The 26,349-nt window shown below is 39.9% G+C and overlaps 1 protein-coding gene across 2 annotated transcripts in view; it reads left to right on the top strand.

Annotated features, from left to right (window-relative positions):
* TENM1 (teneurin transmembrane protein 1) overlaps nt 1-26,349 on the top strand; it is a 237,586-nt gene that overhangs the window by 145,475 nt on the left and 65,762 nt on the right. For both annotated transcript variants that reach the window (XM_062503122.1, XM_062503121.1), the window contains 4 exons: nt 11,641-11,857; nt 18,739-18,858; nt 20,623-20,884; nt 23,408-23,675. In XM_062503122.1, the coding sequence (XP_062359106.1) occupies nt 11,641-11,857; nt 18,739-18,858; nt 20,623-20,884; nt 23,408-23,675 (867 nt within the window). The remainder of the gene's footprint in view (nt 1-11,640; nt 11,858-18,738; nt 18,859-20,622; nt 20,885-23,407; nt 23,676-26,349) is intronic.

The following is a 26,349-nucleotide window of genomic DNA, read 5'->3' as shown; positions in this document are numbered from 1 at the left end:
TCTATTTTGAACTTGCCAGTGGGAGAGAAGCCACAGTATTCCTGGCTGGTAGCTCTCAGAGTTAATTATTTTTCCTATCTGTTTTTGGTATACTCATTTGCTGAGCAGTCAAGTCATACTGCTTTTTTCTCCTTCATCTACTACCAGCCTTTAAAGTGTGCTTGTCTCACCCACAGAGCTGTGCAGCTTTCTCATTCAGAGGGGATTCAAGGCCAGGTTGGATGAGGCTTTGAGAAACCTGGTCTACTGTAAATGTCCCTCCCCACGGCAGGGGGTTGGAACGAGGTGATCTTTAAGGTCCCTTTCAACCCATACGGTTCTATGATTTCATGAACAGCCCCAAACATGGTTTATTTTTTTCCTTAGATTGTACAATGAGATGTATTAAAGAATGTATCTTAATGTGTCACACCTAAAGACTGTATCAGTGTCCAGGATGAGATCTTATATGTGACTGTAGGGGCAAACCTTGCTATGATGATTTTGTTTTCCTCTAGGTCATTGATAAATTAAGCTTGATGTAGGTCCAAGAACTGAGGTCACTGTGGGACCTCGGTAGAAACATTCTGACTCAGTGATGATTCTTCATTTACAAATTTATTTTGAGATCTTCTGATTTTTGTATCCTGTGGGCTCTAAGACCCTGCTGTCCTTTGGCAAAGGCTTTCTCATTTCTGAACCCTATTCAAAATCACCTTATTCCTCTCATATCCTTCCTTTTCCACCTTATTTCCAAGAGGTCCAAGAACCCTGTCTGTGCTCTCCTGCACTAGTGTGTGTCCCTGTCACACAAGATCCCACAGCTGGCATCCCTGCCCCCCTGTGCTCTCCCATCTGTGCTGCTCTCCCCTGCTGTCCGAGCCATGACTCACCCGCCTGCACTCTTAAATCTGCCCACTAAAACCCTATTTAGCCTGTAATGTATGGAAAGCATTTTCTGATCCACTCTCTGAACTGGCTCTGTATAAACTGCCCTGTACTGTGATTTTGGGTGCTTTAGATTCCACAATAACGTTGAGTTATTGGAAGAGTTGGCACTGTCAACTCTAAATCTCCTTGAACTTGTCAGTTTAAGGCAGGCACTTCACATCATTTCACTGCAGGTTTTAAAAGCAATTTTCTTTTCCCTTTTTAATGGGAACATAACATGGACTAGGACAGTTCTGTTGACATTAAAATTAGAGATAAGCACAGAGAGAAATATTTAATTAATCTGAACTACAGATGGGCTAAATGTAATTAAGTTTTCCTCACAATCAATTTCACGTAAGAAAAGAAAATTATATCTACATATTATAACCACTTCTCTTTATATATATTTATTTATTTATATATATATATATATTTATATACATATATATATATACATACATGAAGTTCGTAGGACCTGATTTTTTGGCATAAGCATAAATTAGAAAAATTCCCCTAAAGTCATTGGAGTTACACCAGTGTTAGATGAATATGAAATCAGAAGCTGTGTGTTTCAGGTTTTGTATACCAGCACAACAGGAAAATCAGGAATTGGGAAAGGAGGCATGACATTACCTCTTAAGTCCTGTTTGCTGGGAGGTTGAGCCTTAGGCTATGAGAATATTATGGTGGCATAGCAAGTTTCCATCCATCAAGATAGAGGGCTGGAGTAGGTTCATCAGGATGGAAGTTATTAGCATTTTCACCTGCAGCTGAGGTAAGAGCTTGCAGTCAGGTGAGTTAAAGAAACACATCTGTCAGGTGGTAACTTCCTAAGGTCTTGGGATGTGATCATAGTCAGTGAAGCATAACCCAAGAGATAATTTAGTGCCCTTGTGTAAGCCAAATCATGGAATTCTTACCTAGCAAAGGTCTTAGTTATTCCAGTCGTGTTTAAATCAAACATTTAAATCTTGGCCCTATTGTGCTTCAAGTTCATGAGGAGGGGGTCACCACCAAAGAACAAAGATGTAGTAAAGTTGAGCAGTTATAATTTCAAACAAACTCTAATTTTAGGACTTGGACAAAGGGATAATTTTGTGTAGTTTTAGGTTATTTTTTCAGTTAATTAGTTGGATGGCTGATAAATTTTAGGGATGGAAAAACCGAGACTTTTATCATTTAAAACTACATTCAGAGACACGGTACAAAAAAAAAAAATAAAAATAAAAAAATAAAAAAAAAAAGCAGGTTAGTCCCAACCATAAGGATTCAATAATGCCATTTAATTGGCATGAGAAAGTGTTAGTGGTGTTGTTTGCCCTGTATTAAGAGCATGAATGCTTTGGGAGAGGGAAATCTTGAATTCATTGTTTAAGGACTGATATAATTGTATAAGAAAAAGGCATAAGCATATTCATAGGCATCCTGGTCCTGCAACCACTGAAGCACCAAGGTCTCTTCAGTGCAGTTACTGCTGGTGGTAAGATAAAACACGTATGGAACTATTCTCAGGGGCAGGGAAATTACAATTTCTTTTAGAGCCCCATTAGGATTTGCTGCACTTGTTCCCTGGCTGTACCATAAGTACCTCTCCCATTCCAGCTCATAACTCTGTTAGCTTTTTCCTGCTCACAGACTTAAGGGCATGTTTACCTGTTCAAATATCAGTACAAATATCAGTGAAAAGGTCTTAGCATTATAACAGATGCATGATGGCATGGTTTGCACTTGCCCTCACAGAGTGCTTCTGCAGTCTGTTAGCAGTGTGATGTCCATTAAAAAATGCCAAGGAGTCAAGCAGGTGTCCTTTGCAGTGGGGCCTTTCCCTCACTGTGGCTTCCCTCAGTGTAATTCCCCATTCCTTTTTCTCCTTCTTTCAGTCGTGATTGACATGATTTTGGTTTATAAGATGGCTATTCAGTTCATCTGAACACATCATTTCTTCTTGTTCTGCTGCTAATTTTCACTGGAAACTCCAGTATCTCCAGAAGATCTCTAGAAAGCTCTGCTGAGCTTTTTGCAGGCAAAGTGTCTGTGTCTTGGAGCAGGAGGTAGAACACATTGCTGAGGTGTGGGGACACAAAGGGTGCTCATGGGTCATACCCCACTCAGTTGTAGCCAAGCTACAATTTTCCTAGGTTTTAGACATATATTTACCCAGCTGCTGCACAAATAGGTCTTTGTCTCAAGCTGAATGTTGTAGCCTGTCACTCCCATTAGTTTCTTTGATACAGATCTCTCTTTTAAATTTACCCGCATCTCTTTTTATTGTTTTTCTTTCATGAATCAATCTTGCCTGTTTGTTTTTAAGGAAAATGCTGTTTACTACAGGCTTTGAATTCTTTTCCAAATATGCCTTCAGTCACTTCAGACAGTTATTGTAGCTTTCTCAAGCTTTTCCAAGCACAAGGAAAAATGACTCAGCATAGCCTTGGGTTGATAACAGTGCTGCTAAAATATTGATGTATTTCTGACCCGTCCATTGGTGTTTTAATAGCCTATCCATCACAGAGCTATTGAGTCCATATATAAGTAATATGCTATTATTACCCAGTATAAATAATACTGATGGGAATGGTTTTCATTGTCGCTGGGCAGCGAGGACTCCCTAGAGATACTTAGAGTTTCTGAAAACCCTGATATATCCATATTGTCCCAGGTGTGGAAGGCCAAAACCACTGCTGATTCTCACTGGGTAAAGCACTCGCAGCCTTTCCATAGCTACATTGATGGGTTTCCGTATATAAACACCAGTGGTCCCAGTTAACAGCCTGTCTTGGTTTGAAAGCCCCACCTGGTTTCAACAGATGGTGATAGGATACATAGTTTTGGTCATATCCTGCATTACAACCCAAGACACAGCCTCACTGTCTGCTGCATGCCATGTATTATGGGTAAAATTTGGGCACTTCGAATGAATGCATATGAATAAGCATTAGAGACTCTTGACAGTTGCTGCTGCTTAGTCTCTTCTGAAGTTACTCTTTGATTCTGTTTGCTTAGATTCCTGACAACACTAATTAGACCAAACTGAGCCTGTGCTGAATAAAGTCAGCACAAGCAATATTTAAGGAGACGTTTAAATCCAATTTTTTCCTTTCTGCAAAAATGTTCTGGACATAGATGTCACAGCTCCATCTGTGGCTTGAACTCACTGGGATCAGTATAGATGGAGCAGGGGTGCACTGACACACACACCTCTCTGGGTTGCTCTGCAGCACTGAAAATGAAGTCATTGGTACTTACAGAATTATAGAATATCCTGAGTTGAACAGTACCCAAAAGAATTATCAAAGTGCAACTCCTGATCCTGCATGGGACCCTGCATCCCCAAAAGTTGCACCATGTATCTGAGAGTGTTATCCAAATACTTCTTGAGTTCTGTCAGGTTTTGTGCTGTGACAGCTTTCCAGGAGAGCCTGTTCCAGTACCCAGCCATCCTCTGGGTAAAGAACCTTTTCCTAATATCCAGCCTAAACCTCCCGTGACACAGTTTCATGGTGTTCCCCCATGTCCTGTCACTGTTCACCAGAGGAGAGATCAATGCCTGTCCCTCTGCAGGTGTTGAAGACCACAGTGAGGTCTTCCTGAGTCTCCTCCAGGCTGAACAAGCCAAGTGACCTCTGATGTTTGTCTTCAAGCTACCCCTAGAGACCTTTCACCATCTTCGTAGTGCTGCTTTGGATATTTTTTTAATAGCTTTAGATCTTTCTGATGTCACTGTGCCCAAAACCAAGCACAACGTATTGCTTAGAGATTAGATTTTCATGTCACTGAGCAAGTACATCATTAGGATGTGTTTGTGAGCATGTCTGCATACATGTTCATGCACCATATAAGCATCTATACCACTTCTTGTAGTGTTCTGGCTTTGATATTACCATAAAACCTGAAATCTATTAGTTGACATTAATCAGGTAGTTAACTTCAGTACATCGACATGTGTGAAAAAAGATTAAAAAGGTGAGAGCTCTGCTTATTCAATGAACTTTTAAGCAGAAGAACAGCAATTTTAAGTTTCATTGCTAATTAGTTAAATTTTCCTCACCAGAACTTAGTGATAGTGGATGGTTTATTAAAATAACTAGTATCAGCAACATGGGAGGTAGAGTCTGGTTGAATTTTTCATTTTCATAGCCAGGTAATAAAGTGTTTCAATGGTTTAATATAAAAGAAGCTTCTGTGCAAGTTGTTGTGTGCTTCACTGACGAGGTGGGGAAGCCACCACTGCTGGTATGCACCACTTTGTTCTTTGTCCCCTTACCAGTGTCCCCATGCAGTGCCTTTTTTCTGTCCTTGGGTGCTCCTGAAATTGTATCTAGACAATTTGTGCCAATTGTGAACACAGATCCATATTCAGGAGCATTAGTTATTGTGATATTCCCATATTTGTGCTCATGAATTGCAGGTACAACAAAGGTAGATGCAAGAATAAAGATGCTGGGATTTGAAAAGTAGGTGACAGAGGTGTTTGTATTAGGAACAAAAAACATGACTTGTTCAATGTTCTTGCAATTAACTTAGAGCTGATAAAATGCCTTTTTTGTTTCCAGAAGTTATTTTAATGAGAACTTAACACAAGTATTCTGAAAGACATGGAAAGCTCAAATACAAAACATACAAAATGCATTCACTGTGCAACATTTTCTCGGACATAGAAAGCAGAGAGATCTCTGTATTGCTGGAAGGTAGCCAGTCGAGAGGTAGGTCCATAGCCACAGGTCCAAACATTGCCAATATTTCTGGCTGCTGAAGGTGATCATGCCTGTAGAAGAGAGGTTGCTGCCCAATGTGTACATCAGAAAGTGTGCTGTACCAAGCACAACATGAGCCTTCTATGACTTCAGCAGAAGCATAGTTGAGGAAGTAATTTCAGAACACTTGGGGCATCCCTCCCATTATATGGGATAAGAAATATATGTATAAATGTATAAGCAAGAAAATATATTTTTTTTGATAGAAGACTTTGTGTGATTCCATTGATACACACTCCTGACCCAATGAATATTAATATCATTCCTTACAGAAGGCTTCCTGAAAATATCTATTCCCCAGCAAAGGAAGGGGAAAATATTGTCCTAGTTCTGTGATCTATTGCAATGCAGATAGGAGTGCTGTGATTGAAAACAGAGCAGCTTGTTTTGGCATGCTCTGCCTTCTCTTTGAGGTTGTTTAAATTATTGAATAGTACTATGAAGTGCTTTCTATCCTGAAGTCGATCTTTGTGAATTCTGTTTTAGCAGTAATGTTAAACATATTTTAATTTTCTAATTGACTTCTAAAACAAAAATCCCAGTTCATCATTATCCTTGCATACAAAAAAACATACTTGGAGGATGGGAAGCCATAATCTCAGAGTCATCAAAATGTAAATCACTTTACTATATAATCTGTAGTGTACCATGAATACACCTGATTGTCTTTCATATTAAATAAATTTTTAAATGGTAATAATAAACCAAAACCACTCATACATCTATAATACATTTTAGTCTGCACCTACACTGTGATGCACTTTGGGGGTAATTGACAGTAAAAACTTCAGTGTACAGGATCCCCTGCTGTATGAATTACAGTGTTTGCTGTTTGTAGTAGTTTGTTCATACTCCTGACTGTTGTCTCCTGAGATTTAAAAGAAACCCTGCTGATACTCTTAACACAGTGAGCTTTTTAATAGTTGGTTCCTGATCTGAAAATTTAACTAAAATTGTCACCATTGGTTGAGAAATGATTCATGTATTTGTACCATTTTCAAGTGAATGAATTTGACAGTATAGTTTATAAACAAGATTTATTTGGCATTTTTTTTCTGGGTTATTGTCCTGCATTAAAAATCACTTTTCGAGTAGGATTGGCTTGTTGAAAATTTTATCCTCACATGCACTTACTAACATGATTTGCATTATCACAGCATGCCTCCATATGTAGTTTGTGATTCTGTACCAGCTTGGTTTACCTGGTTTATTTTGATGTGATAAATTACAGGAGTTTTCTTTAAAGGTTTTAGATTTGGATTTTCTTCCTTTTTTTTTCTTTTAAATTGTTTAATTTAAGACCAATGTCTTGAATGAGCCTAAAGTAGAACAAAGATTTTATTTTGGTTTAAGAGTTCCCTGTTTGCCCCAAAAAAAGTGTTTTATTATTTTACTTCTTCACAAAATGAGAAAAATATTTTTCAGTTCTATGCAAGTCAGTTTCTCTTCTAAATTTTGGTTGATTGTTTGGAGAACAGCTGGAAGTTGCATTATTCAGACAATTTTAGTTAATTATCCTAAAATACACATGGCAGTCTGAGCCAAATACATGGTTTTAAGAGTACACAGAGAAGCTGGTGTTTCTGCACCTCCTGCCTCACTGCCCATGAAGTTTCTTCTCTGAACCTGTGTCTTTCATTCCGCATGGTTGTGAGGGGAGATTGAAATAAATTCCCATCTGTTTAATCAAAATATTTTTTTAAAAAAATATACCATGAGAGAGAAAGAGAACCCATGAATGATAGTCTGTGACCTAGAACACTTCTCCTTTGCATTGATGGTACTTCAGGTCACAGTTTCTTTCTCTGACAACTTCATAACCTTTGTTGCCTATAAGCTGTTCCTGCTAAATCCAGCAGGATTCATATATTTATTTTACTGTTAGGACGCACCAGTTTCAAAATTACTTGTTTAGATGTGTTTGTAGGAATTCACACCCTCCTGATGGGAAACTCACCCTGTAGTCCTGGAAGGCTGAACAGACAAATGGAGCCAGGTGCAAGTAATTCAAACCAAAACCAATTCCAGTAGGAGAACCTGGAAGAGTTTATAAGGCAGTCATGTTGCTGGCAAGTAAGGTGCAAAGAAAAGAGGAAAATTGAGTCTTAACTGAAGATGCAAAACTGCTTACCCTTTCCTTGATTTCTTTTTGTGTACAGCCTGAATACACTGTGTTGGTCACCAGGTATGTAAACTCTTGACCAAAGCAGAAGAAAATGAGGACTCTTAGAAAAAGCAAAACAGTTGTGGTTTTTTGGTAGCTATTTCTTTCCTAGGCAGATTTTCATATTCTAATATTTCACTTTTATTTCTTACATAAATGAGAGAATCAGGTCAGCTCAGTTCCCACATCTAATGGCTTGTTGACAAGGAAAAAATTAATTAGAATTGCTAGTGTGGAATAAATTACTCCAAAATAGCTTCACTATGGATACTGTTATTCTGAAGTAAGTGCTCCTTCTTTCTGATTAGCACATAATCTGCAGGACCAATGTTTGTCACATTTCTCAGGTGGACAGTGGTGAGCTTGTAGAAATTGGTATCTTCCAGGAAATCCCTTGACTCCTCAAGGTTTGTCATTGCCATAACCCTTCCACCGGCAGGGCCCAGCCCTCAATGGCCTGACAATGTCAGAGCCCTCTGTAGAGGGCTACACCACTACCAGTAAAAACTACAGCAAGAGATTTCAATGTCTTTATGATATTTTCAAATCTAATAGAATCCTTTAATATTTGTACTCTTGGATGACCTGCTTAAAAGCATCTATAACTTGAAGCTTTTCAGTTCACTTATTAATATAGGAAGCTTCATTCCTTGAAGAAAAAAATAGATGAAGTTTTTTTTCCTTGTAGTTCCAAGCATGCTCTTCAAGTTTCAACCCAAAACACATCAGAACACACTGAAAATGACTGATTCATGTTGTTGTCTCGGTTTGAAAGACAGGTGTCTGCTAGGAAAAGCAGGGCCCTCCTTTGAAATGGAAAAAGTAAACCCCCTTCCTCTGAATTAGTATAATTTTGAAATTAAGGGGCTCTCAGGCCCTTAATTGAGGATCAGAATAACAGTTCTTTACCAGTGTGTATACCAAAGCAAACAAAACAACAATCACAATGGAATTAACAGCAAACAGAAGCAGGGTCCCAGTTCCAGCCCTCTCGGCCGCAGGCGCTTTCCCTTTGGTGCAGTTCCCGTCCCGGCCAGCAGGGGCGCTGGTGGCTCCCGGCGGGCAGGGCAGGTGCGATGATCCCCGCGCGGCTGCAGGGGGCGCTGTGGAGCGAGCTCGGGGAGCACGTGGTGATGGCGGGAGACGCGTGAGACGGGAAGGGATGGAAAAGAGAGGATTTGGTTCACAAAACCCCGGGGCAGGGTCGGTCCCGGTGCCCAGACGGGCAGGGATGGAAAAGAGAGGATTTGGTTCACAAAACCCCGGGGCAGGGTCGGTCCCGGTGCCCAGACGGGCAGGGATGGAAAAGAGAGGATTTGGTTCACAAAACCCCGGGGCAGGGTCGGTCCCGGTGCCCAGACGGGCAGGGATGGAAAAGAGAGGATTTGGTTCACAAAACCCCGGGGCAGGGTCGGTCCCGGTGCCCAGACGGGCAGGGATGGAAAAGAGAGGATTTGGTTCACAAAACCCTGGGCAGGGTTGGTCCTGGTGCCCCAGCAGGACTCTCAGGAGCAGCACACTGAAGTGGCAGGCTGTCCTGGCAGGGCAGGGGTTGCAGGATCTAGCAGCAGCAGAAGAAGCAGCTCCTGGCTGGGTTATGGCTGTGGTAGCAGTGACCTCCTCCTTTGAAGGCAAGAGCGAGTGTGAGACAGCGACTGCTCCCCACCCTCCTTCTACCTGCTTCTAATCTCATGGTGTCCCCCTCCCTCTGAGAGAAATTCCCAAAAAACAGAGAGGTTTCCCTTCCCCTGTCTCAGGGTTCTAGCCATCAATGCTTCTTAGTATGTCAATGGGAAAAATTCCACAGGCAAAGAGGAAAAGGAAAAAAAAACAAACGATCCCCAACAGTTGTGAACTCCTCCATCCACTTCCCATGTGCTTTTCTTTAGATTTGAGGCCCCTTATTGGTTTAGATTACTCACTTCCTCACAAATTTCAGTTGTTTCCTGGGCTTTCCTGAATATGAAGTGACTGCTAGACTCAAAGGTAATAAAGTCAGCATTGCCTTGTGAAGTTCTTCTTCCACTGCTGGCAAATGCCTGTTGTCTCCAGGATTTGGGGAATGTGACCTTAAAGGATTTGGGGAAAGACCTTAAAGCACGCACTGACCTGTAGCCATGCCAGCTCTGCTGGAGCTGAGGGTCCTAGATTATTGTTGCTAGCTATCTTGAGTTGCCTATGGCTCATTTTCACAAAAACTGGCCTGCTCTGATTCCCCAGCTGCAGAGGATAGATTTGTTAATATTTTTGCTTAGCCAAGCAATAATCTTGCTCATAGTCAGGCAACGATTTTCCAATGCCAGGAAAGCTCATTTCATGATGTGTTTGTTCTGTAAAAGGGCTTTTGCTTTCTTTTCAAAGTTAATGTTTTATGCTGCTGTTTGCTGAGCATTCACACAGAGCTCTGTTGAGAAAGTAGTAGAGTTGGCTGGGGATTGGTCTTGCACCCATTAAAGTCAGTGACAAAATTGCAGAAGCTCCCCTGCTTTCACAATTTTCCTGGAGGAGGTGCAGTTTGATAGACTTCAAAGTGTTGGTACCCACAGAACATGGAAAGTCAAAGCATGAAGTGAAAATATCTGACAGTATGTTGATCTTATGACATTCCAAATTTAACACAAGGGAGATCCATACAGTGATATGATGACTCTGCATTTATCCAGACCAGCCTTGTTAGAAACACCAAGAAGTGTCTTTGTTGCAGGATAAAACACCTTTATCTTGCTTTAAATGCAAGCAATACAGCTGCTAAGTCATAAAGTGGATGTTGAAGAAGATCGTTGGATATTTTACTATCTCCTATTAAACCTGTTTCTGATTGAGTATGTAATTTAGGCAATTTGGACATCTAAGCTGCTGATAGAAGCAATTAAATGCCAATAGCCCAATTTTAAGTTTTATTTAGGTGCTTAATTTAGATACACTTCAGTGCTTCAATTTTCATCATAAGCTTTAGATATTTAAGTAACTTAATTTCACCCACAAATGTTGCTGCAAGTTTGTCCATGAAGAAATGTAGATTTCTGAAAAAAATCTATTATTTCCTCTATTTTTCATACTTGAAAATGGACAGAGGAGGAGTAGTTTTATTTTCACGTTCCAAATTTTCTTTTTGTGGTGCAAACATCTGTAGAGAAGACTGTAGCTGTCTGGTCACTGGGATAGAGCCTGAGTCAAGGTGTGTATTCATGTATCAACTGCAGGAGTGTAGTTAAGATTATGCCCTTTCTGGATCATTCTGGTAATGCAAGAATAAATGAAAAGTAATTATCCTAAACTGCTTGTAAAACTATTATGGGGCTTAAACCAAAGTCAGACAAGTATAACAAGTACATTTTTTTACTACTGCAATGGGGATACTTAGGAGAGTTGGGTAAATTTTAGACCTCATTCCTGGGGACTGGTTAGTGAGTGTATGTCCCACCTGGGGTGACCAGGCAGTGCTGACAATAAAGGGCTCTTAGAGGGAGCAGCTGCATGGTGTGGATCACATTGCACTGACAAGTGAGGTGTAGTGACTTTCTTCTGCTTGTTTTGCTGGGAAGACTGTCCTGCTCTTCCCTATTCACTTAGTTTGTAGGTTCTGTTTTCTCATTAAGTGAGGATTTGGTGAGGTGGTACAGTGTTAATGACTGAGACAAATACCCTCCTGGAGTAAGCATGTACATTAATGCTTTATTGAATTTGACTGTGTCATAATCAGCATGCCTTCACATTGATTACATCCCTCCTGTACTCTCTGGTAATAAATGTGGCGCTTCATTCTCAGAACAGCTCAATTTCCTGGCGTTTCCATTCTTTCCATTTTAGATGGCTTGACAGACTGTGTAGACCCTGACTGTTGTCAGCAAAGCAATTGTTACTCAAGTCCTCTCTGCCAGGGTTCGCCTGATCCCCTTGACCTTATTCAGCACAGCCAACCACCTTTCTCTCAGCATCCTCCAAGGCTCTTTTATGATCGAATCAGATTCCTTATTGGGAAGGAAAGCACTCATGTAATCCCAGGAGATGTCTCCTTTGAAAGCAGGTGAGTCTTCTTTTAAATGAAAGACTTTATTGAGTATTGAGAACTGCAATTAAATTATTTAACCAGGAAAAAATGAGGATACCTGGATAGCTGAGAATTCTTCACCAGTGTTCATAAAATGCTTAAGAGGATAGCAAACTTAAAGGTCCCAGCAGCTGAGGATCTTGGTTATCAGATTGTTGCTGCTACCTGTCTGGTTGGTGGAAACATCCCAGCAACAAACTTTACTGCTCTTAGTAACAACATTGACTGTTGTGGAAGGTAAGTTGTCTCATACTTGTAAAATCAGTAGGGGAAGTTCAGCCCTTCACACTGTACATACGGAATGGCAGGATGCAGAAGGACAAGTTGAATTCACATCTACTGTTTGCAGTTACCTTTCTGCCCAATACAGTTTGATTGGTATTTACATTGTAATGAATTTAATATGTGTCACATATAATCTAGATACATAATTTAAAAACTTCCTTGGTTTTGCTACACCTTGATAAAGCAGTGTGGAGTTTGCTATTTTATGCTACAGGTTATCCCACAAAGAGTAGAGTAATCCCTGAGTGTTTGTGAGATAGGCTTTGCCCTTTAACAGGAAGGAGATGTGCAGTAAAAGAAGGGCACTTACTTGCTCAGAAATCCAGGTAACATATTTTCTTGAACATTTGAAATAGAGGGGCACATAAGTTTTTATGCTGCAGTTCACTTGGGAAGTTATAACTTTCATGCTGACAAAGAGATCCATAAATCATCCACATCACCTGACTATTACCCTGTCAACTAGGCCTATGCATTAGATAAACCATGTTCCAGTAATAAGCACATAAGAATTTTTTATTTTCACAGTACATAGCACTTAGATTACAACCTCAACACAATCCTGCACACAAATTCAGTGCATTTTTTCTTCAGCATTAATTTTTAATAAAGTAAATTTGTAAACAGTCATTATTGATCTGAAATACCTAAGCATTTAATCACTATTAATAATGTAACAGGATGTTATAAATATGTAGAACAATAGGCTAGGAAGATGAACTCCATGAGAAGCACCCGCCTGCCACTTCTGGGTCTCTTGGAGTGTTGCACTTATGAATGAGGCCACTGTACTTGGGGCAGGGTCCTTGGCTGGTTCTGTGTGCAGTTTAAACCAAAAGTCACCACTGAAAAATTTTCCTCATCAAAATATGCCTCACAGTGAGGAGTATCCAGAGAGGAGGTGAATGCTAAAGTTGCCTGTACAGTGTTCATTGACACTGCAAATGTTAGCAGCCAGATTGCACATAATCCCATCAACATGCTTTTATAGATATAAGGAATTGATCTTTTAAAGCTATCATTGATGGGATTTAACTTGGATTTAAGAACTTTTTTCTGAGTATTTCGTTTCTTTACCCTGATACCTTCCATGCCTTTGAAGACTGAAGAGCAGCGAAGCTCTGTGTGGGAGCAGCAGCCCACCCTCGCCATGGCTTCTAACGTCCTACCACTGAGGTGTGGGACTTTACTGGCATTGGTGTATCACTAACACCCCAGATATCATTTCCTCTCACTACAGACATATTCACAGTTAGTTTGGTGAGAAGATCGTTGGGATTCAGATGAGGGTGGCTGCATCTTTGGAGTCAGGGCAGTACCTGGAGACTCATGCTGTGCCATATCTCCTGGGGTTTGTCAGCAGTAATTTGCTATGTACTGGGCACTCCAAAGGGTTCCTCAGTCCGACCTTTGATTGATCCTTGAGTCTTCCAGGCTGTTGAAATATTGTTCATCCATAAGCCAAACATTATTAAAAACTGCTAGAATTTTACTTGGATGAGAGAATAACCAGGGTCTCTGGAAGAGGCAATAGCTAAACTGTGCTGCCTCTGTTCAGAAATCTTCTCTGACATTGCCAATCTGATTGTCATCTTGTGTCAGTTCTTCTCCTGGGAGTTAAGATTACTGAAAAAATACAGAAAGACAACTGCTGCTACAGTAAAAATCGTCAAAAATCTATGATCCAGCCTGTCTGGTAAAAAATCAAAGAATGCTTGGGGGGTTTTAATCTCCTTTGGACTATTGCTATAAAGGGTGTGTCTAGGCAGATGATATTAACTCATGACTGCCTGCAACACCACTGATTTTATAGCATTGGTCATTCAACATGAAATGTCAGAAGTATTGGATGTAATAGTGGCATGCATTTATTTCAGAGCACTGGCATCCATTCCCACTGGTGCTCCAATTTGGAAAAGCCCTATCTGCCTGGTTTTTTTTAATTTCCCTTTACAAGAAATCTCTGAGACCATTAGGAGGATTAAGGAAGAGACATCTAGCCAGTGTTTTCAGTCTTCTGATTCAAATGACATTGTGCAGTCTTTTACTATACCATAGATCAATGGAACTCTACTATGGATGATGTTTGCATGAATGTCATTGGAGACAAAATTATGTTGATTCGATCTTGGAAAATGGCAAATATTATCTATGTCCTTCAGACTGGAAGTATTTGGTCTCTGCCATATCCTGAAATTTTCCAAATAATCTGAAATACTAAAACTAGCTGTTCTGATAACTGCCGAGACATCTATCCCTCTGTATTTACATCTTGGACTTTAGCTTAGGTCTAATATTTAACCATTTTGGCTTATCCAGTACAGTCAGGATGTTGCATGAGCCATGGCTAAATACTATACCAAAAATAATGTAAAGGGCTACATGCTTGCAAAACATTTTACTTTTTCTTATGTCAAAGCCATGCCACATACACTGGGTTTTTACAAACTCCCACTTAAACTGTGACATGCTGAAAGGCAGATTAGAGACATTCTGGATAAATGGAAATGTACTTGCTTACATCAGGCATGGTTTTAACCTACTGCATGTAGCAGGGTGTAGAAGATTATAATGTTTTTGTCAACTTCTGTTCTCAGGAAGGTTTTTAGCTTGTTTCTTTGCTGAGGTTTTTTATTTATGCATGCTGCTGGCAAGCTATTCGACGCACTGCAAATTGCCCACAAAAAGGGTCCAGTGTATGGTACTGAATTAATTATCCGTCAAATGCTGCTTACAGCAACATTGTCAGCAGGAAGAAATGAATTTACCTCACTAGCCTTCAGCTTAGTTTCTCTCATTGAAGATTTTAATCAGAAATGTAATACAGTAAATGACATCTTTCGGTAATGTGACACTTGCAAATTCACAAGCTGCTTGACAGAGTTTCATATCTGAGCCTAGTGTCTCAGCCTGAGGTGCTTATTGGAAACTTAACATGCAAAACAAAAGCAAAAAAATAGCAGGTAAGTAGCATCAGGGCAAGGCAGAATGGTAGCAAAATAATAACGTGTTACAAGTACTGAAAAATACATCTAAAACTTAAACTTCTGTTCATATTTTAAATTAGAGATGTCAAACTGTCTGACAGCAGAGACCTGAGATCCACAGAATAGTGAATTCCTCAGTTACTCATGGAATGACACGGAAGCATTGACAGAGGAATCCTACTTCTTTCAGGCCACTTGCAGCCCGTGGGAATCTCAACTTTCTCTCAAAAAGCCAACTGCTCCCTCTGGAGTTGCAGATTTAGTACAGCTTGCCAGGGGACTGGGAACATTTTTAATGCATTTGAAAACGCTAAGGCAGCCTATCAGGGGCATGTTCCTGCCCAGCTTCACCAAAGTAGAAAAGACATTTTTGCACTTACTTTCAAGTTAAAACAACTTGGAAAGCCTTAGGTCTGAGATTACACAATCATCACAAATAGGTGGCTGTTGGATAAATAGTACAAGTTATCCCCCGTGAGAAAACAAAGCAGGGCAGTCACGAGAGTGTGGAATACGTCTTAGAGGCAGAAAGTACAGTGCATTGAGGAGCCATCATGATCTTTAGAGGTTTCTCTGCTCAAATGAAGAGAAGCAGTGAGTGGTAGCAAGGCCTCCGGCTCATCTGGGAAGAGGATGAATGTTGAAGCAAGGAAGCGTGAAGTGGCAGTTGACTGTGAAGGGACATCACTGCAGGGAACATTCTCTATAAGCTCTGGTAAGGGAAGGAATTAAGTGAGGTGTTCTGTAAGCAGCAGAGTTGCAGGGAACCTGCGTGCCAGCATGCCTGGGGACATGGGGTCTGTTCTCTGGGCTGCCAGGGCACTGGGAAACAAGGGAGAACTGGCTGCCAGCTGGGGCTCTTGGTTGCCTCCTGAGCCTTGGAGACTCAATACTGGTCATGAAATAACTGGAAAATGTTTTCATAGCTGCAGTATATGCCAGAATTAAAGCTAATTCTGATCAAATGCTTAGTCAAAGATTTAGTATGTTCTGGTAATTCAAAAAGAGGCCAGAGAAGACTCTTCAACTTACAGTAGGTTATAAAGAGACATTAAATAATGATGACAAATGTAGGAACACAGAGGCAGGCTTAGGACATTTAAAATCTAAGAGATTACAAAGACAATTCAGTACAGATAAATGTAGAATAATGAGGTTTATTTGTCTTTATCACACACCATAAATATGTGTGGCTTCTAAAATATGATGAATAAAAATGGAGAAGGTTGAAAGATAAGTAGCTTAGTATTACTTATGAATAATGGGAAGTGAATGAGTAAAGGAAAGAAAGACCATGGATAAAATAATGGAGATTTTTGATGAGCTGTTATCATACAAATCTGTGTGCATGATAAAAGATGAGGACAGAGTATTGTCAGAAGACAGGTCTGTGTGGAATGAACAAACAGGAGTGCAAGAAAATAGCACTGAATAATGATTACTCCCAGAGGTCTCACTCTCGCACCAACGTGTGCTGTAAATATATGGAGTGCACTAATAAAGGTACTAGAAAAGAAAATGCATGTCTGTTAATGTTAGAAATATGGGAAAATAATAGAAACAAGTATTTTCTGCTCTAACAAATCAACGAGTAATTGGACCTGGCTGTTCTGTTCAGTGAGTCTTGTGAGTCTGTTGAGACAAACAGGAACTCCATTGCCTTTAGTGGAGCAGCAGATTTCAGGCCACAAATAGGGCCACAAGCAATTTATTTCATGCAGAAAACAAAACAGGTGATAAATCAGAACTCTTGTTTTGTATACTAGCAGTAATGCAGCATCTCCCATTTCTCTAGGGTTTATCAGCATCTTTCCATGGCCTGGAAGCATGGAATTAGCAGCTGTGTGAATAGTGTACTTGCAGAGAGGTTAATTTTTTACCAGTTGCTTTTTCTCAAGTGATAGTCAGATGGGTTTGATGATACCATGGTGATAAATCAGTATCCTATTAGTGGCTTGGGAGAATGGGATCTTAAGAAGCATGTCAAAATTTTCAGAAATTTGTGTTTTCCAATTTCTGCATATGATTTCATTGGATCATGGTCAATTAATCTCTCTAGGGATATTTTTTAAATTCATATGTAGATCCTAAATAACTTGTCTGAGGAGCTATTAAGTCTTTTTCCTTTAGATCACATATTCGCTGCGCAGTTGCATGTGTCTGTTGAGGTTTGCCACAAATTTTCAAATTGAGAAAGAAACATAACAATGCCTAAATTTATGCTTGTAATTTATATTGGGTAATTAATGTCAATTCATTTTATAGGTATTCTATTGGTTTTGGCCCTAGATGTCTTAATGTTACCAAAAGATTTCTGCATACACTGTTCACTTCATTATCTCAAACCACAGTTCCAGGAAATAGGTACAGTAGTGTCATGAATTTCCTAGAATCTGGGTTGGTTCAGCCAGTGGAGGTGTGTTGATGTGATGTAGCTGACAGCCCAGGGCAAAAATACTGGGAGGAATTTCAGTGGAATATAGCTGTGTAAGCCCTTAGAAAAATCTCACCAACCATAAGGATATTTTACACCTTACTCCTCATTCTTAGGAGACCTAATTCCTTTGTGTTTCCTTATTCAGATAGGTAAAAGGCTAAAGCCAAGACAAAGAGTAATTAATCACCATTTCTGTGATTAAGCTGAAAGCAACAGTCTGAAGGGACAGCAGTGGAGGTTCAAATTGGTCAGTAGGAAGAACTTGCCATGAGTAGAGTACTCATACAGAGGCATTGAAATGGGTTACTTGATGAGCTTATAGAGTTAGACAAGCATCTGTCTGGACTGATGTAGGCATAGTTGATCTAACCCGAGGCAAAGGAATGGACAAGATAAAGTCTTGTATTTCCTTTCAGCTTTCATTTTCTGTGATTCTGTGATCCTGTTAGCCTCCGATTAGATGCACTTAGTAATGAGTTCACTTTCCTGTCCATTGACTTTGATGTGTTCTGCTGTGCTGCCATGTTCCAACCTCTTTTCTGGAATGTGAGGATAAAATGGAAAGTGGGTGCAAGTCCAGCACATCCCAGAGGGAATTTAGAAGGGCATCACATGTGGTGGGGGATTGAGAAAAATGTCTGTTACACTTGATTAGTCACCCTGTGAATTTACCTATATAACTTTCTGAAGTTTGGTGAAGTCCATGTATCTCACTGCTGCCTTATCACATTAGTTCAGCTTTTTTCTAATAGACAGAAATGTCCTATACCTAGCAGCAGAGAATGAGGTTTCATTCTCTCCTTTCACAAACCATCACTCCCTAGAGCTGCAGCAAGCTAAATCACACTATCAGTGAAACCTTTGCAGTGCCATTCAGTGGCAGAAAGCACCCTAAAATACATCACAAAACAGGAATATGTTTGCCCTATACTAAAAGTTCATGGGAGAGTCTGTGTGTCACACTTATGAGAGAATGCTTTTTCAAATCAGTCTTTTGCTCTTGTATGACTTTTCTTCCAAAAATCAGTAGTTATTCTGATACCAGTGGTTCTGTCTGCCTCAGACCAAAGCACAGCCCAGTTTTTGAAATCAATGCCCTTCTCACCCTCCTCATGTTTTTAACATGTTGCCTTCTCCTCTTGTTACAGACGGGCATGTGTTATCCGAGGCCAGGTTGTAGCAGTTGATGGAACACCTTTGGTTGGAGTGAACGTCAGTTTCCTGCACCACAATGAGTATGGATACACCATCAGTCGACAGGATGGAAGGTCAGGCTTTCATGTATGATCCTCCACTGGTTTAGGTTTGTGTAGTTAAGGCCATCTGCCAACTTCTATTCATGTACAAAATTTTCATAGACATCACAGTTCACAGTATGGCTTGAGGATGATGTTCTGCTCTGGGAGCACAGCTGATTGGAGCTCTCTGTAGTGAAGGGACCAAAGAACAAAGAGAAGGAAAAGTAAACTGAACTGCAACAAAATTACAGTGACATCCAAATTCCTGGAGTCAAAATGTGCCAGGTCTGCTGTAACAGTACCTTCTTGACACTGGAATATTTTCACAAGTCAGGTTTTCCAGGAAATATCCTGTCCTCCTGCTTTTTGTTGTTGTTCTTAAGTGTGACTTATGCAAGTAGTTTATTGAGGTGTCAAAAAAGTCAAATCCTTTAGTTGATCACCTGAGACACACAAGGAAAAGTGGGAACAGACTCTTTCCAAAGACAAATGGTTGATTGCTGGTCCATAACCAGCCCTGGCTACCCCTTCTCCCCCAGCCTTGCAGGTCTGAGTTCGTTTCTCAAAGACAGGTGAGGTTTCAGTATATCCTATATTGCACTCCAGGGCTGGCCATCCATTTGCAACAGGGTCATGACTTGCTCCTGAACTTCAATTAAGCTGTTAAGGGCAGTTTAAGACTTCATCTTCCTTGATTGGATTCTGAATTACAAGAAATCTGAAGCTGTCTTCCAGCAGGGAAAAAGTGGTGCAATTTGTCACTGTTACCACAATTATTTTTTTTTGTTTGGCTTTGCCAATTTATAAAAGTAAGGAGTGTGCATATTTATTTCACCTTAGTTTATTGACTTTCAAATTGCACTACTGAAAGTTACTAATTATCATTTCCTTCTTACACTAGCCTGGATAAAGTTGTTGCATTAAAATATGCTACCTGTATTTTGCTGTGAATGTAATCGGTGTCATATGGGAAATGTGATGAGATATGCATAATTGAGTCTGACTTCTTATCACAATTTGTTACCATCAAAAACCTCCATAATAAAATGCATTCAGTAATACAGAGAGGGAAGTAGCTATTTACATATTACCTTGTGTTGCCTGACTGTGGGTGTTGGAAACTCTGGAAACTCTGGACTGTACATCAAGTTTCTATGTCCTACTGTTTTGCAGCCCAGAAGTGCCAAAGGTTTTTCACAGTAGCTCCCAGAGGATGACTCTCCTTGTGTTCAAGAGCTGTTCTCAGTACAGTTAATCACCATCTTTCCCAAAAATTTCATATCCTGTGCAGGGAGGTCATATGCTCAGTGTACTCAACCTTTTCCTCCTGCTGCTTTTGGAAAAAGGGAAAGGGTTACATTAATAGAGCTAAGGCCTAACAGACTTTAAGCCTTCTTATTCTTCATGCTCTTCCTGCATAGATGATGAGTGGCATCCTTTTCTAGGATCAGAATTTCTTTTCATATAAACCAAAGCAACTGGGTTCATGCCTTTGTTACAGATGGCTTGTTGGTATTGATGCTAGTTCATAAATAGGGGGGAGAGAGGCCAAGTAACAGTGAAATTCTGTGCCTTGGTGTTGATGCATGCAGAGAGAAAACACACAGAGGTAAAGCTTCTTTGCGGATACCAAAGTGATGCAAGGAATGTACACTTGAATGATTTCATATACTAAATTAAGAGCTGTAATAATGAACATAATGTTTTTGTTGGTGATGCATTGAAAGATGTGTTAATGTGCTGAAAAAAAAACAAAACAAAAAGCAACAAAAGAAATCGTTTTTTCTTTTCCAGTTTTGACCTTGTGGCTGTTGGAGGAATCTCTGTCACTCTAGTTTTTGACAGATCTCCTTTCATATCTGAAAAAAGAACACTTTGGTTGCCTTGGAATAGATTTATCATTGTAGACAAAGTTGTAATGCAAAGAACAGAGTCGGACACACCATCTTGTGACATCAGTAGTTTTATCAGTCCAAATCCAATTGTACTCCCATCCCCCTTGACAGCATTTGGAGGGTTCTGTCCTGAAAGAGGAACTGTTATTCCAGAACTACAGGTAATGAAAAGACTTTCAATTTAACAGTTTGTTATGTTGCAGAACCAGGTTTGGACAATCTTCAAAGATAGTGAGCAAATAACTGCTGTAACATCATTCACTTGGCAGAATAGCACCAATGCATGTCTACTGAGTATGATTTAATAAGATTCTGTTGTCTTTATTCTTTCTTTACTTTTTAGTATTTAAAGGTATTAAAGTATTTATTTTTAGTATTAAAGTATTTCTTTCTTCCCTTCAAGTAGAAGAAAGTGGGGAATGCTAACATGAATTATTATTTAAACCCTGATTTGTTGATAATGATGCACAAAGCCATTCCTAGTTAGAGATGGACTATAAAACTTCCCAAAGATCATTGTGGGACATGTTGCTTTGAACATCCCTAGAGGTGTTTCATCCATTCACAGCTTTATGTCAGCTGCTTGGGTTTTATTGTTGGGTCTTTCTTTCCAAGATAAAACAATTTTAACATGATCTTTAAGACTCCTTTTTTAATTTAAATGTATTTTTTCTTGACACTCCCTTAAGCATTTAAAATAATTTCAAATTAACCTTGTAATTAACAGTTGTTTTACTTGGGACTTAAAAGAGGTTGTGAGAGTTGAACACACAACAAAACACTGGTCATATTAATGTACTTAATTTTTAGTATGTTGTTTGAGCAGTTTTTAAAGAATAATACCTCTTTGGGGTCCTCTTAATTTCACTGAGCAAGCCTGGAAGATTTGGAGGGTAACCTCATAAAAAGTGTTGCTACTTTATTCTACATGTGAAGACCTCTGCTTGAACTGAATTATGTCTAAACACCTCCATAACTATTATCATGCTTCATTCTGTTGATGGTCATAGCATTGCTTCACAGAATGTACTAAGTGAAACTAATGAACATAAATTAAGAATAACTGCTGCATGCCAATAAGAAAAAGCTGGGTCACAGTGCTCCACATGAGGTATGCCTGTGAGGTTCTTTGAAGAACGGGGTACTCAAAGATGCATCTACTCAAAAACCACCATTGGAGGTTTCTTAGAGTGTTGAGTTTCATTGTATAGTTCTGGGAACTGAGCAAGAATTAACTGAGAATAATAGGAAACAGAGATATATTAGCTTGTATTAATGCATGAATATTTTTTCCCACTCTTCTATTAAAAAATGAAAAGGAATGTCAGATGTATGACAGAGGGGGCAGCTGGGATGTCAGCAGGAAAGAAGGGGAACACTGGAACAATAAACAGGGAGGAACAATAAAGGGAGCAGGATTTCCCTGGCAACGCTACATTTCATATGTTGAAACGACAGGTGCTGGCAGGTCTCCAGCTGAATTGCAGCAATGCTGTGACAGTGATACTGTTGCAGTGTGTAAATAAAATTAGTTGAAACTGAAGTCATCTATTGTTAAGTAAGAAAAATTTAAAAACTGGAAAATATAAACAAAACAGTTTCTTTTTCCATGCATGATGAATTTAGCATTGTGACAGGTTGATTCCTTAGTACAGAAATGCACTAACATGATTAATGTTGTTAACCACAGTCTAGTTTTTACGTGGCTTTTGAGTGACTATGGTAGCATCCTCCAAAAAGACATTCTCAACTCTTGCCTGCTCTACCTCACAGTCTGTCCCAGAACAGCTCTTTTCTCTCAGGAGCTAGATCCCTTTTCATAGCTCCAAGGCCTGCATCATTCAAAAGGTCATGGCCAAATTTCTTTTGTTCCCTGACAACCTCAGAGCCTCTACAGTCCTGGTTGCTGAGGGCCCATCTCCATTGCAGTGGGGATTGATACCAGCCCTCAGTGGGCATATCCAAGCTTGCTTTGATCCCAATAGCTCAGACAGCAGCACTGACAGCAGCAGTGTCCTGGGATTTGAGTTCACTTGCACTCCTGGGGACTTACCTGTGAGTGAGATGACTCTGATGCTCATGCTGTTTCATCCTCACTGCTGTGTGTCCCCAGTTGGCTTGCTGGGTTCCTAATGCTTCTCCATACACCATGCCCCTTCTTGCTGGAGCTTGGCCTAACTGCACAGATAGTTTAGCAGGAAGGGTCTTTTTTCTTCCTTAACATTCCCCAGGTTAAAGTTATTGTCTCCAAAACATAATAGTATCTTAACATCACAATGTATTTGAAAGAAGGTGTGTATATTTAAAAAAAAAATCAATTGTATTCCAGTTAAGAGCACTTACTGAGTAAACCAAGTGATAAAGACAAAGTAAAGTTGTACAGCTTGTATGTGAGAATATGTGCATGGATGCAGTATTTGCTCCTTGGTAGATAGAAGTAAAGCATCAGAAAAAGAGGCTCTTTATCAAACAGACAGCCTGCTATCCAGTAAGTTGACCAACAGTGTCTGATGTTGGATATTTTGTTATGTGCCTGACTACTGCATTGCTGAAATAAACCCAGTTGTTTCAGTGGTGGGGTGTTCACATCATAATTGTGAAACATAAAATAATTAGCTATTCTTACTATTATAATTTTGCATTTTTCTTGGCTATAGGCATGATGATGTGGTTTTTTTTCCAAGGTGGTCCAAGAGGAAATCGCAATTCCTTCAAGTTTTGTGAAGCTCAGTTATCTCAGTAGTCGGACACCAGGGTATAAAACTTTGCTGCGAATTATTTTGACACACACAGCCATCCCTTCTGGAATGGCAAAAGTCCATCTGATAGTTGCTGTTGAAGGTCGTCTGCTTCAGAAATGGTTTCCTGCTGCAGCCAATTTGGTGTACACATTTGCCTGGAATAAGACAGATATATATGGACAGAAGGTTTCTGGTCTGGCTGAAGCAATGGGTATGTAGAATCACCTTGATGTAAGCAGAAGCACTCACACACATCAAGCAAGGAAAATATGGCAAAAAAATTTTGTTACTGCTCCTACATTCTTTTAAATCAAATGCCTCTTTAGCTAAAGTCACTGAAGTCACTTGTATGATTTCCCAATAACATTTATTTTCTTGTTCTTCCAATGTCATCTTTCTAATTTAATCAATTTGAAAATTCCCTTTTCCCTCAGAGAATGGTTATGTAGTAACAGCATTATATTCAGCTGTCTCTGTTTTTGAATGTTACTCTGAATATGACCTTTGGTGTGTCATTGTTTCTGTCATTTTTTGGCTGTGACATTTAAAATGTCATTTCCGCTTTGGGTTTGCAAAATTCTAACTTTTGGGCATCCTTTCTTACTACATTTCATGTCCCCAACAGTTAAAACTAATTGATTTGTTGCTTAAAGATGTTTATCCAAAAATCGTCGTGTTTCGTGGGCTTTGTTCAGCAAGCAGCACAGGCTTTTCTGAGAATTGCTACAGAAGTGCTGTCTGTGCACACACATTTTATTTAGCCAGCATTTTTTTCATTAATTTCATTATTTATTTTTTAAGGGATTTCTATTTTGTAATTTAAATCGATGTTGTGTTCTTCAGGGGATGTTGTACTATAGATGCTTTGTATTAGAATTACTTACTTTACAAGTAAAGCTTAGTATTGTGAACTGACCCCATTTTCTTCCATAGCAGTTTTGTTTGCTTTTTATGTCAGGGCAATTATGACCAGAAGCACTGGCAGATCAGGCTGTAAGACAAGAGTAGCAGGGACAACAGAGCCATGCACAAGGAATATGCTTCATTCCATATATGAAAATGCTGCTCTGAGGGGCAGCCAGGAGCATTCCTTCAGGATCTGTTGTGCTGTCCATGCACACAGAGTGCCTGCAGAGTGGCCTGTGCAGAGCCAAAAGGTGCCAGGCAGGCTCTGCAGCTCCCAGGGCTTCTGCTGCATGGCAGTGTTGCTGTGTGCTCCCGGACAGCTGGTCTGGAGGTGGCTCTGTGGGGAGGCAATGGGGAAAAGGAGGATTATAGCATTTTCCTTGTCATTGCTTCCATGAGTATGATACAGGCATAGACAGATAGGGATGTCCATGAATGATTGTGAGACCAGAATGTGGAGTGTGATTACATAATGCAATATGCAAGGGAAAAGGTCAGACGAAGCTTTTCCCAGAGCGGTGGTCCTGTGTCTCCTTGAACACACACAGCACTTGCTGCTGCCTGCAGGGACATTCCCACGTTCTCTCCTTACCATGTGCCACCACTCACATTTGTTTGATCATGAAATGAGCCAGATCAGGAATAAATTCAGCTGAAAACTGAAGCAGCCAAGGAGTAAGTGATACATTTTTTGTTTCATTGGTTTCCTGATCTGCTATGAATGCTCATGCAGAAGTTCAGGTCCTCTCATTCCAGCTGTAGCTCACGCATTGGACTAAAGGAGTCCAAACTCCAACCTTGGGTGCAGGGTCTCCAGAACTGCTGCATCATCTGTCCTGTGTGAAACTGATCTTCCACTTCTGGCTCACATATGCAGAAGGGTGGGCAACATTTTGCTGTCAGGTGCTGACAGTGACACCAAGGTTCTGAACATCCCGGGTGTGACAAGTAGCAGCAGTGCCCTTCTCAGCCTCTTAAAATAGAGGAGGCTCTCTGAGGGGGAAGATCCAGCCTTGTCCCATTGCTGATACCAGTTCCTGTTTGTTTTTGCAGTGAGGGAAGGTATCAAGTCAGTTGTTGGCATATATTTGTGCAAATCCAGAAATAAAAAAATATTCCAGCTTGCCCTTTGGCACTCCCATGGGTGATCAGGCAGGAGCAGGTGAGTCACAGGTGCTACCTGGGGCTTTCCTCAGCATGGTTATGTGTGCCCTGTGTCCAGAGGCTGTCACTGTATCATCTTTGAGAGGGAACAGTTGACTACACTGCTCCCACTGCATCATTTTAAGAGTCTTGTAATGATTGTGAAGTCCAGTACATATCCAAACTTTAAAACATTTTAATTCAAATACATAGCATCTCATGAAATGACACTGTAGTTAGTTTCCCAAATTAGGAGTAAATGAGCTTCATTTGTTTAAATATGAATAAAGCTTACATAATAGTGCTGGATAACAACTTTTAAATTATTTTATTGGTGCTTATTTTTTTTCTCTTTCCCCTAAAGTTTCGGTTAATCATGCTTCTTTCAAAAAAAAGATCTTGATATTTTAAACACATTACAGGCATGCTTTGTTAGATTCCAATAAAACTTTATTTAATTTGACACACTGTAGTTACTCAGGGACCTTTATCTGCATCCATTATATGATTTTTTTTTCAAAATAATTTCTTCTGCCAGTATATTACCAATATTTAATAATTCTGTTCAGTTTTCATTTTAATTAATTTAAATTGGAGCAGGTTGAAGTCCTGGAACTCTGGATTATAACCATCTGCTTTTGGTTTTCTAAATACTATAAACATCTGTATTTTTCTTCGGGGTTATTGACAGCAGTCACATAACCAGTTACAGAAAACAAGACTTTGTGAGCACATTTCCACATGCAAATGGTTCTGTTTAAACTTGTTGGAGAAATGTTTGCTGGTATGTGCCTAGTCCCCAAGCTCCTCACAAAGAGGCCATTTTCTCAGTGTAA

Source organism: Cinclus cinclus, chromosome 15, assembly GCF_963662255.1.
Source record: "Cinclus cinclus chromosome 15, bCinCin1.1, whole genome shotgun sequence".
NCBI lineage: Eukaryota > Metazoa > Chordata > Aves > Passeriformes > Cinclidae > Cinclus > Cinclus cinclus.
Note: the sequence above shows the minus strand (reverse complement) of the source record. Positions and strands in the feature narration are given on the sequence as shown.